The sequence below is a fragment of the Puma concolor genome, chromosome A3 (assembly GCF_028749965.1).
Source record: "Puma concolor isolate L17-30 chromosome A3, mPumCon1.1.hap2, whole genome shotgun sequence".
Taxonomy (NCBI): domain Eukaryota; kingdom Metazoa; phylum Chordata; class Mammalia; order Carnivora; family Felidae; genus Puma; species Puma concolor.
The window spans coordinates 36,702,991-36,715,372 of NC_141669.1; the positions used below are offsets into that span (position 1 = coordinate 36,702,991).

General features: G+C 38.1%; 1 protein-coding gene across 1 annotated transcript in view; it reads left to right on the forward strand.

Annotated features, from left to right (window-relative positions):
* The window catches only part of LOC147582368 (uncharacterized), a 63,152-nt gene that overhangs the window by 31,360 nt on the left and 19,410 nt on the right, over positions 1–12,382 (forward strand). The window contains exon 4 of the mRNA XM_086700552.1: positions 2,421–2,510. Within this exon, the coding sequence (XP_086556678.1) occupies positions 2,421–2,510 (90 nt within the window). The remainder of the gene's footprint in view (positions 1–2,420; positions 2,511–12,382) is intronic.

Below are 12,382 nucleotides of genomic sequence, written 5' to 3' on the forward strand. Positions count from 1 at the left end.
GCAAGTCTGCACTGAGTAACTTCTCTGCATTGCGTGTCTCTCCTTAAACTTGAGAGCATGTTCACACGGAACGCAGCTGCCTAGAATTTGTTGAACCTTGTTAGTTTCTTAATGGGTCACCTCGGATATTTCAAAGATTTAGATTTTTATGAGGGTAGGTCTCTCTGGCCTAGTCTAAGGAAATTAGATCAGAACTATGCCCTTGGTAGTTTCAGGAGATTGGAAGCGATGTGCTGGCCACAACCATGTCTTGCACGCAGTTGGCTTTGGGTTTTCTCTGTGCTGTTTCTTCTTCAGCTGCCTGCAAGCTCTGTGAGGGCTGTGAGCCTTGTACCTCAGCTCTGTCCAGGCCTTGGAGAGTCTGGAATCATTGAGAAGCAGCGATGCGGTTTTACTCGGGTTTCAAACATGAGGAGGATTTCAATGTTGAGTTTCGCCATCCGGAAGAGAAATAAATGATACTGCGTTGGAAGAACTAATATATAAGATAGAGCATCTTCATGTTCTCAGGACTCTACTGCCCCTTCTCTGAGAGGCTGTCAGTATTCATTTGCTGATTCTGCTGCGTCTTGAGTAGATTATCTCTCAGGTCATTTTACAGCCTTGTGGCCTGGCTTCCTGGAGCAGAGTGTGAACAGATTCAGAAGTGTCAGAGAACGGCAAAGAATTTGACACTCGCACCCCTACTGGGATAAACCGGAGCACAATTCTCAAAGAAAAAGTATGTTGTTTCTTCAGAATCATTCTTTTGAGCACTTAGCAGCTATGCTTCTTAAGTATAAAGGCTTCTTCCCAATACCGAGGTGATAGATGTAGTGTTCATCTTTTCTACACCAGAACTTAGGAGATTATTCAAGAACATTCCAACATGGCTCTCAAGCTTCACTTTCTTCGTCTGTGAGATGGGGTGATGTCTCACGTGGCTGTTGTGAGAAAAAAAAGAGGATTATGTGAAACAGCAAGTGAAATTCGGGTAGAGCACCCAGTCCAGAACCTAGTTGTAGCGGCACTCGATGAATGGCGGTGTCACAATGATGAACGTGAGTCAGCTGTGGCCTTGTGGCAGGGAAACATTCCGGAGCCTGGTCACATTCAGTGGGCACCTAAGTTTACATGGTCTGCCTGTGGGGCGGGTTTATCCCTGTGGTTATGGGGCAGGGGCCGGGGAGGTTGGCAATGTTATTGATTTATTTCTCCGTAAATACAGCCTGTTTACGTTTATGTAAGTGTTAAGCAGTCCTCCAGATGCTTACACTGTGCACTTCGGCCTGCGTAGACCGCCGTGATGCTGGCCTGGGTGGGGGTGTGGGAAAGTAGGGGCATCCGAAGACGGCTCCCGGGTCAGGAAGCACTGATTGATGCTCCAGACTTCTGCAGGCAGCAAGCCCCCGGAAGTGCTGGCTTCTGTGACTCAAGTGGCCATTTTCAGAAAGAAAGCAAGGTACCCTGAGATGGGAGCGTATGGCTGCCCACGGGAGCGCCCTTCTGTGCTGCTCCGTGCGGCTTGCAAATTTCAGCAGAGGCTGAATCTTGTCATTCCCTCGCCAGAGCTGAAGTGCTAAATGCAAATAGTCCTGGGAGAAGTAGCCTGGCAGTCACCTCTGATATAACTTATTTAGGCAGGATTGCTTTGTGGAAGCCGATTTTGAGAGTGGGAAAGATTCTAGAGATTTAATGGGGAGAGCAAGGAACTGGAAGAAATACCGTGCAGGGGCCTTCAGAAGGGGAAGGGCCCGAGGCCAAACACAGGCAAACTTTGCTGCTCTATGTTTTGCCTGGGGCCGATCGACTTTCTCCTGAGCAGCTGCTTCTCCCAGTTTGTGTGCAGAACTACTGTCAACACTTTGAAAATGAGCAGCAGGCTACTGCCATTTAAATAAGGATTTCAGGAAATAAAAAAAGAAAAAACACTAGCTGGAAACTGGGGTGTGAATTTATGACTCAGAGTAGTTAATGATATTAACACGCAGAGTGGCAATTTAGGATTTTTGTGTGGTGTCCCAAGAATCAGGTACATTTGCTAATTTCGAAAAGGTTGGGGTGGAGGAGGCATCATTCTCCTGCATATATTTAGGGCATAATCACTAATTTCTTGACATTTATTAGAATTCATAAGATTTGGAAGAGAGGTAGAAAAAAATCAGCACAATTTGTTGAAATATTTTGGGGAAAAAAATGTGACATGACTATGTCCAAATGTTTTTACTAATAATGAAGGCAAATCTGAAATAATATTTATAGATTAAAAGCAAGTGTGATGGCTTAAAACTCTTAGAATGGTTACTCTGGGCAGGAGAACTATAGTTACTGTATTCTTTTCCATTTTCTGTATTTTTGTATAATTTCAAAGAAAAGGTTAGTCTTTTATGATGATGGGATTGCACATTTAAAATATATTTCTTTTCTTTTTTCTGCAATAGGGTTACATGATGGAAAACCGAATCTCAGGCCTAAAATGTGACACAGATGTGTTTGTAACTTTTGAAGGTGACAAGGTTGTTATGCTGCAGGTAAGATTCAGGAAATGTTTATTCTTCTTTTAAAAAAAAAAGTTTATTTATTTACTTTGAGAGAGAGTGAGCGCACATGAGTGTGTTAGTGCTAGTGGGGGAGGGGCAGATTTGGAGGGAGAGAGAGAATCCCAAGCAGGCTCCACACTGTCAGCACAGAGCCCAACATGGGGCTTGATCTCATGAACCTTGAGATCATAACCTGTGCTAAAATCAAGAGTCAGTGCTCCTCCCAGCAGGTGCCCTCCTCAATGCCCATCACCCACTTACCCGTCCCTCCTACCCCCCATCAACCCTCAGTTTATTCTCAGTTTTTAAGAGTCTCTTATGGTTTGCTTCCCTCCTTCTCTCTGTTTTTTCCTCTTCCCTTCCCCTATGGTCTTCTGTTAAGTTTCTCATGATCCACGTAAGAGTGAAAACATATGGTATCTGTCTTTCTCTGTATGACTTATTGCATTGGGTGTTGTATGGAAACCAATTTGACAATAAATTTCATATTAAAAAATAATAATAAAATAAACAATAAAAACAAAATAAGCAAATAGACATACAAGAAAGGACTTGTTGGCTGGAAGACTCCTCTGATTATTACTCAAAATGCTAATAAAGTCCCTGTGCACAAACACTAAAAAAAAAGAAAAGAAAAGAAAAAGAGTCAGATGCTTAACTGACTGAGCCACCTAGGTGCCTCTTGGAAATGTTTATTCTTCTTAAACAGTGTAACTTTCAAGATTAAGAGTTACCCAGAAATCTGAAGTGTTTCGTACGTTTTATTTTCATCTGATGTCTTCATTTAATTGGTAGGTGTTTTCCTGTTAAGCGCTTGATCTTTGCAGTAGTTGAACACAGGATGAAATTATTTCTCTCCTAGCTGATCTTTGACATTGAACTATATCTTTTTTGCTTTAAGAAAACAGCTTCTTAGACACAATTAGTCAGTTCTTGTACTGGGAAGGCTATTCCAAAAGAGTATATGAGGACCCAGAAGATGAACAGGCACAAAGACATGAAAAGGCAATTTACAAAAGGAGGGCAATTGATCAACCTCACTGGCGATCAGAGAAATGCACATTAGGGCATACTATAATACTGTTTTCTCTATCAGACTGATTCATGTTTAAGAGTATATTGAAGTCCCAGTGTTGTTGAGAACAAAAGAGGCACTCTTCCATGTTCCTATTAGGCTGTGTGTGATTCTACTTCTGGGACTATCTAAGGTAATAATCCTAAAATAGAGAAAAACGTTAAGGCACAAACGTTTTCATTAGTACATTATTTATTACAGCAATAATGTTGGAATCTAAATTTTCAACAATAGGAAAATGATTATGTAAATCATCTTCTGGCCACTCAGTTGGGAATTATATAGCTTTTAAAATTGTACTTACAAATAGTTTATTACAGAAATTAAAAACTCATGATATGGTAAGTAAAAATGATATAAAATTATATATACGATGTGATCATAATTTGGTGTTTTTAAAAAAGAAAAATAGGGACTTCTGGTTCTGCTAAGATGGAATGGCCCTATTCCTCCCAGGTTCTCCCTCTTAATAATTAATACATAATTATACATATTACATAATATACATATACATATACACACATACATATACATATACATAATACATAATTAATACATAAATACATAATTAATACATAATTAATACATAATACAGCAAACAAATGTAAGAAAATTCTGAAAGAGGGAAGGAAGAAAGCAGGCTGCCTAGAGATCTTGGAACTGGGGGAAGGCAATGGCTGTAAGTTTTCTGGGTTTCGTTATTGTCTCCCCTAAATCCTGGATGGGGCATATATGTATGCCCTGAATCTCTCAGAGGCACAAACTCCAGGAAGAGCCTGTTCTCCCCAGCCAAAGGATAGGGAAGATGGTGGCCTAACAGCCATAACAATCAAACAAACCAAAACCAAAACCAAAACCAAAACCAAAACCAAAACAAACAAACAAAAAAAACCCCAACCCCCTCCAAAAAAATAAAAAACACCTTTCTAGAAAGACCCTCCCTACATCAGTCAAACAAAAGAGAAAAACTGAACACACACACACACACACACACACACACGCACACACACATACACCTATTTCAGCAGGGCCTGGCAGGAACTGATCTTTCACCTCACCTCTGATCCAAGGAAGTAGGCAGAAGCAGGTAGCAGGTAGCACTGCCATTACCCAACCTGCTGCTATTGGTGGGGCTGGGCAGAGATCTAATATTCTATCCCCTGCCTAGTGGAAGCAACTGGAAGTCAGATTTTTACATCAGGGTAATGTCAGCAGGGCCCATTGGTGAGCTAAGCCTCCACCTCTACTCAGCAGCAGCAAGACCCTTTGAGGTGATGTAAAATGAAGCAAATCACCAGTGTGATTTAACCCTGTACCCCAGTGTTAGCAGGATCCAGTGGAGAGTTGAGCCCCTCCTTCCACAACTAGAATGGAGGTCATCAACTAGACTAACCCAGGAGGTGTGATAAAAAAAAAAAAATAAACCCAAGAAGATTCAAATAACCAATATTAGGAATGAACATGGATATGTCACTAGGTATCTTGCAGGAATTAAAAGAATAATGAAGGAATACTAGAAAACAACTTTACATTAATACATTTGATGACTTAGTCAAATTGACCAATTCCTCAAAAACCACAAACACCAACTTGAAATGGACAACCTGAATAGTCCTATAATCTCACAAATTGAATTTTTATTAATAATAAAATACTTCCTCAAAAAGTCTCCAGGCTTAGGTTTCATTGAAGAATTCTGTCAAACATTTAAAGAAGAATTTTACACAATCTCTTCCAGAAAATAGGAAAGAAGCGAACACTTCCCAACTCATTTTATATAGCTCGTATTGCTCTGAAACCAAAAGCAGACATTACAAAAAAGGGAAAAATACACATCAATAAGTCTCACAAATTTAGATATAAGAATCTTCAACAAAATATTAACAGATTGAATCTAACAGTGTATAAAATGAATTATACACCATCACGAAATGGAATTTATTCTTTATATGCAAGACTGCTTTAGCATTCAAAAATCAATTGTTGTAGTCCATCGTATCATTAGACTATAGGAGAAAAAAATCACATGGACATATTGGTTTCCACAGTTAAAGTTTTTTGACGAAATCACAGTGTAAAATCTTATCAAACCAGGATTAGGAAGGAACTTCTTTCACTTGGTAAGAAGTGTATACAAAAAATATAAGCAACATCATGCTTACTGGTGAATCACTGGATGCTTTTCCCCTAAGGTCAGGAACAAGTCATGGATGTCCACTGACACCACTGTTATTCAACATAGGGCTGGAAGTTATACCAACGCAATAAGGCAAGAAAAAGAAATAAAAGACCTAGATATTATAAAGGAAGAAATAAAAACTGTCCCTGTTTCCACATTATATGATTATCTACATAGGAAATTCAGAGAAGCTATCCCCAAACTCCTATAACTGAGTTCAGCAAGACTGCAACATATAAGATCAATACACAAAAATCAATCTCATTTCTATATACTAATAACAAGCATGAAAACTGAAATTAAACACACAATATTATTTACAATTATCCCAAAGAAAATGAAATACTTAGGTTTAAATTCAATTGACATGAATAGGATCTATATGCTGAAAATTACAAAATGCTTGAAAGAAATCAAAGAAATCCTAAATAAATGGAGAGACATACAATATTCATCAGTTGGAGGACTCTGTGTAGGAAGATGTCAGTTCTGCCCAAAATGATCTATAGATTTAATGAAATCCCCATCAAAATCACAACAAAGGTTTTTTGTAGACATAGACAAGTTTATTGACAACATCAAAACAGTGGAATAGGAGTTTTCTGCCATCTTACCCCCAGAGAACACCAATTTTGATAATCATCCAAGGGTAACAGTGCCTTTGTATAAGTCCATGAGTCCACCAAGTTCCAGCACATTGCTGGAGCAAAAAATAATCTGAGATTGGATGCATTGAAGAGAGTAAGAGGAACAGTTTCACTTTACCCATGTTACCTCTCCCTTGAGGCAACACAGCTCAGTGACAAAAGAGATCTTTCGGCCTGTGATTTTCCTCACAGGGGAAAGTGAGAGTGTGTAAGTGAACACCCAGCTTCCCCAGGTGTGTGGGACATTGCCCAAGAGACCCATTTCTTTCTCCTCTTACCCAGATTTCTGAGGTGTGTTGCATGACATGGACTGCAAGGAATAGCTGGGAGAATAGCAGCCAGGGCTGACATCAGTCGGATATGGATCCTACTAACTGCTTTGCAGACTCCTTCAGGAAACCCACTTATGAACCACTGGGGATGCTTCACTTACAGATCTTCCAGCTTGGTCCACGGACACCCACAACACTCTACATGCCTAGTCACACTCATTGCTACTCGCCAGTTATCAGTGTGCATTCCCAAGGGCAGCAAGAGCCAGCCTCTGCAGACAGCTAGTGAGCTCCTGAAGAAAGCCAGCCTGACCCTGTGGGGTTAGAAGAAAGCCTACAAACTTGAGCCCTCAGTACCACCCAAGGGGGGGGGGCAAACGAGAAGCTATAAGCACAAATCCTGGTTTTGCAGGATCAAAAAAAGTAGTACAGTCTTAAGAACTATTCCCTAAGAGGGAATAAGAGGTGTGGAACATGTGTATCTATAGAAGGTCTGAGAAAGCTTCAATTCATAAGAGGACCGGTGGAAGGTATTTCTCTCCCAAAGCCAGTCAGTAAAGACTAGAGGAGGTGATAACTTCTTCAAATGTGAAGACAGCAGTGGAAGACTTCAAGGAACATGAGAAATGAAGGAAACATGACACCACCAAAGGGACATACGGATTTTCTGGTGACTGACCCCAAAGAAATGGAGATCTGCAATTTTCCTGATAACAATGCAAAATAGCTGTTTTAAGGAAGTTCAATGAGCTACAAGAAACACAGAAAGATAATTCAATGAAATAAGTAAAGCAATACATGAAAAAAATTAGAAATTTAACAAAAATATATGAATCATTAAAAAGAACCAAATAGGAATTACAAAGTTGGGAAATACAATGAATAAAGTGAAAGATGCAGTAGAGAACATCAACAGCAGACCTGATTGAGCAGAAAAAGATTTTGTGAAGGAGACTACAGATCATTTGAAATTATCCAGTCAGAGGAGAACAAAGGAAAAAAGAAGGAAAAAAAGTGAAGAAAGCCTACATGAACTATGGGCCACCATCAAGAGGAACAGTCTATGCATATTGGAATCTCAAAAGGAGAAGAGAGGGAGATAAGGGTAGAAAGTTTATTAAAGAAATCATGGTTGAGAATGTCCCAAATCTGGGGAGAGATTTGGATATCCAAGTTCAAGAAGCTCATAAGCCCTCCAAGACGTTCAACTCAAAGAGATATTCTTCAATGTATATTATAATCAAATGGTCTAAATTAAAAGACAAATAATTTTAAAAGCAACAAGAGAAAAAAAAATCCTCAAATACAAGGGGACCCCCATAAGGCTGTCAGTGGATTTCTCAGCAGAAACTTTGCAGGCCAGGAGAGAGTGAGATGATATATTGAAATGCTGAAAGAAAAAAACCCTGCTAAACAGAAATATTTAGCCTAGCAAAGTTGTCCTTCAAAAATGAAGGAGAACTATAGACTTTCTCAAGCAACCAAAGCCGAGAGAGTTCTTCACCACTAGGCCTGCCTTGAAAGAGATGATGAAAGGAATTCTTTGAGCTGAAATGAAAGGACATGATTAGTAAGAAAACATAAAACATAAAAATAGTAAAAGTAAGCATATAGCCAGATTCAGAATATTCTGATACTGTAATATGGTGGCATGTTAATCATTCAACCCTAGTATAAAGATTAAAGGACAAAGTATTAAAAACTAGTATAACTACAATAATTTGTAGTTATAAAGATGTAGAGGCATCTGGGTGGTTCAGTCAGATGAGCGTCTATCTCTTGATATTGGCTCAGGTCACGATCTCGCGGTTGTGGGATCAAGCCCTTTGTTAGGCTCACCGCTGAGTGTGGAGCCTGCTTGGGATCCTCTCTCTCTCTCTCTCTCTCTCTCTCTCTCTCTCTCTCTCTAAAAAAATGTAAAACAAAAAGGTAGAATTTTTGTGTGTGATTGAAGTTGCTATTAGCTCAAAATATTTTACGTAAGTCTCATGGTAATTACAAAGCAAAAACCTACAGTAGACACGAAAGGTAAGAAGAAGAGAAGCAAAGTGATTTTCTCTATGGAAGATCATCAAATCACAAAGGAAGATGGCAAGAAGAAAAAAGGAGCAAGGAGACTACAAAACATCCAGAAAACAATAAGATGGTGTAAGTCCTTACATATAAATAATTATTTAAATGTAAACAGATTACATTCTCTAGTCAAAAGGCATAAAATGGCTGAATGGATTAAAATAAATCCCACAAGACCCGAGTATATGCTGCATATAAGAGATTTACTTCAACTTTAAGGACATATAAAGGCTCAAAATGAAAGGATGGAAAAGATATTCCATGCAAATAGAAACCAAAAGGGAGCAGGGGTAGCTACGCTTATATCAGACAAAATAGAATTTAAGTCGAAATCTAATGGGTGGCAAGAAGGTCATTATATAATGATAAGTGGGTCAAGTCATTAAGAGGTTATCACAATTGTAAATATAATGGACCCAACATTGGAGTACCTAAGTATATTAAGCAAATGCTAATAGGTCTGAAGGGAGAAATAGTGCAGTAATTGTAGGGGACTTCAACATCTCACTTTTAATAATGGATAGGTCATTCAGATAGAAAAGCAATAGGGAAACTTTAGACCTGAAGTATACTTTAGATCAAATGGATATAACAGATATATACAGAACATTCCAGCCAACAACAGCAGAATGCACATTTTTTTTTTTTTTCAAATGCACGTGAAACATTCTCCAGGATAGATCATGTTAGGTCACAAACAAATCTTAGCAAATTTCAGAAAAATTGAGATCCTACCATGTATCTTTTCCAACCACAATTGTATGAAACTAAAAATCAATAACATACTCAACAGTGCAATGTTTAGAGCTTTTCCTCTAATGTCAGGAGCAAGACAGGGTGCAAACTGTCACTACTCCTACTGTACATAGTGCTGGAAGTCCTTGCCAGAGAAATTAGGCAAGAAAAAGAAAGAGCATCTAAATTGGAAAGGAAGAATTACCATTGTTCTGTTTGCAGATGACATGATCTTGTATATAGAAATCCTAAAGACTCCACCAAAAATTTCTAGAACCAGTAAATGAATTTAGTAAAGTTACAGAATGCAAAATCAACGTACAAAATTCAGTTGCATTTCTGTACATTAACAACAAAATATCTGAAAAAGAAGTAAAGAAGAGCGATCCCATTTATAACAGCATCAAAGACAATAAAATAGTTAGAACTAAATATAACCAAGGAGGTGAAAGATCTGAACACTGAAAACTATAAGGCTTTGAAGAAAGAAATTTAAGAAGGCACAATAGATAGAAAAATATTCCATTTCGTGGATTGGAAGAATTAATATTATTAAAATGTTCATACTACCCAAAGCCATCCATACATTCTACATAATTCCTATCAAAATTCCAATGTTATTTTTCACAGATAGAAAAAACAATCCTAAGATTTGTAGGGAACCACAAAGGACCCTGAATAGGCAAAGCAATCCTGAGAAAGAACAAAGCTGGAGGCCTCATACTTCCTGATTTCCAACTCTATTACAAATATAGTCACACGGTGGTGGTACTGGCATAAAGAAGGGCATGTGGACCAATGGAACAGAATCAAGAGCCCAGAAGTAAATCCGTGCATATGCAGTCAACTAATATCTGACAAGGGAGCTAAGAACACGCAGTGGAGAAAGGAAAATCACTTCAGTACCTGGTGCTGGGAAAACTGGACATTGACATACGAAAGAATGAAATTGGACCCCTGTCTTACACCACTCACAAAAATTAGCTTGAAATGGGTTAGATACTTAAGCATAAGACCCGAAACTGTAAAACTTCCAGAAGAAAACCAGTGTCTCCTAGACATTGGTCTTGGCAACAATTTTTTGGGTATGATAACCCAACACACAACAAAAGTGAAAGTAAACAAATGGAACTACATCATTCTAAAAAGCTTGTGCTCAGAAAGAAACAATCAACAAAATGAAAAGGCAGCCTATAGAATGGGAGGGAATATTTGCAAACCATATATTGGATAAAGGGTTAATATACAAAATACACAAGGAAACTGTACAACTCAATGGCAAAAAAGAAAATAACCCAATTTAAAAATGGACAAAGTACTGAATAGATATTTTTCTAAAGAAGACATAAAAGTGGCCAGGAGATATATAAAAAGGTGCTTAACATCACTAATCACCAGGGAAATGCAAATCAAAACCACAATGAGATAACAGGTTACACATGTTAGGATGACTTTTATTAAAAAAAAAAAGATAAAAAATATTGGCAAGAATGCAAAGAAAAGAGAACCCTTGTACACTTGTGCACTGTTGGTAGGAATGTAAGTTGGTACAGCCAATATAGAAAACAGTATGGAGGATCTTCAAAATATTAAAAATAGAACCACTCTATGATCCAGCAACCCCACTCGTGTGTATATGTCCAAAGGAATTGAAACCAGTATCTCGAAGGGATTATCTGTACACCCATATTCATTGTAGCATCATTCATAATAGCTCAGTTATGGAAACTAAGGGCCCATCAATGGATCAATCCATGCAAATATGCCCTACTGATTTTTAACAAAGTTGCAAAAACAGATCAATGCAGGAATGATAGCCTTCTCAAACACTAGTGCTAGAGAAATAGAGCATACATAGGCAGTAAGATGAACCTCAGCCTAAGTTTCCTACCTTATAAAAGTTTTGACTCAAAATAAACTACTTAAATATAGAACATAAAATTATAAAAACTTCTCCAAAAAAAACGTGAGAGCAAATCTTTGAGAGCTCAGACCAGAAAAAATTCTTAGATTTGACATCAAAAGCACAATTCATAAATGGAAGAAAAAAAAACCCTAGACTTTATCAAACTTAAAACCTTTTTCTTTGTGAAAGACTAGGAATAGGGATGAAAAGACAAGCTAAAGACTAGGAGAAAATATTTGCAAGCCATATATCTGACAAAGGACTTGGGTCCGGAATATAGAAAGAGCCCTCAAAACTCAACAACAAAAACCAATCCAATTATGAAACAGACAAAAGACATGAACTGAAGAGGAATGCCAATGACAGATGGGACCATGGAAAGATAGGTAACATCCTTAGCCATCAGGGAATTGCACATTTAAACCACCATGAGATACCACGGTAAACCTATCAAAATGCTAATATTTTAAAAATATTAATAATATTTTTATAATGCCAAAAGAAGCAGAGAAACTGGATCACTCATATATACCCATTTACTAGTGGGTACGTGAAACGTTACAGCCACTTTAGAAAAGTATGCAGTTTCTTAAGAAACTAAACATGTACTTACCATAAAACCCAGCAGTGATACTCTTGGGCATTTACTCTCAGAGAAGTGAAAACTTCTGTTTACACAAAAACCTGCATTGCACATGAGTGCTCATAGACAGTGTATTCGTAGTGATGCCAAACTGGAAACAACCTAAATGTCCTTCAGTGGGTGACCAGTCAGACTGACAGTGGTATGTTCATGGAGTACTACTCAGCAAGAAAAAAACAAAGAATTGTAATACTCTCAACAACTTGGATGCTGAGTGAGAGAAACCAATCCAAAAAGGTCCCGTACTGTATAATCCCATTTCTTAAAATTTCTTTTTTTTTTTTTTAATTTTTAACATTTATTTATTTGGTGGTGGGGGGGGGGTGCTGAGAG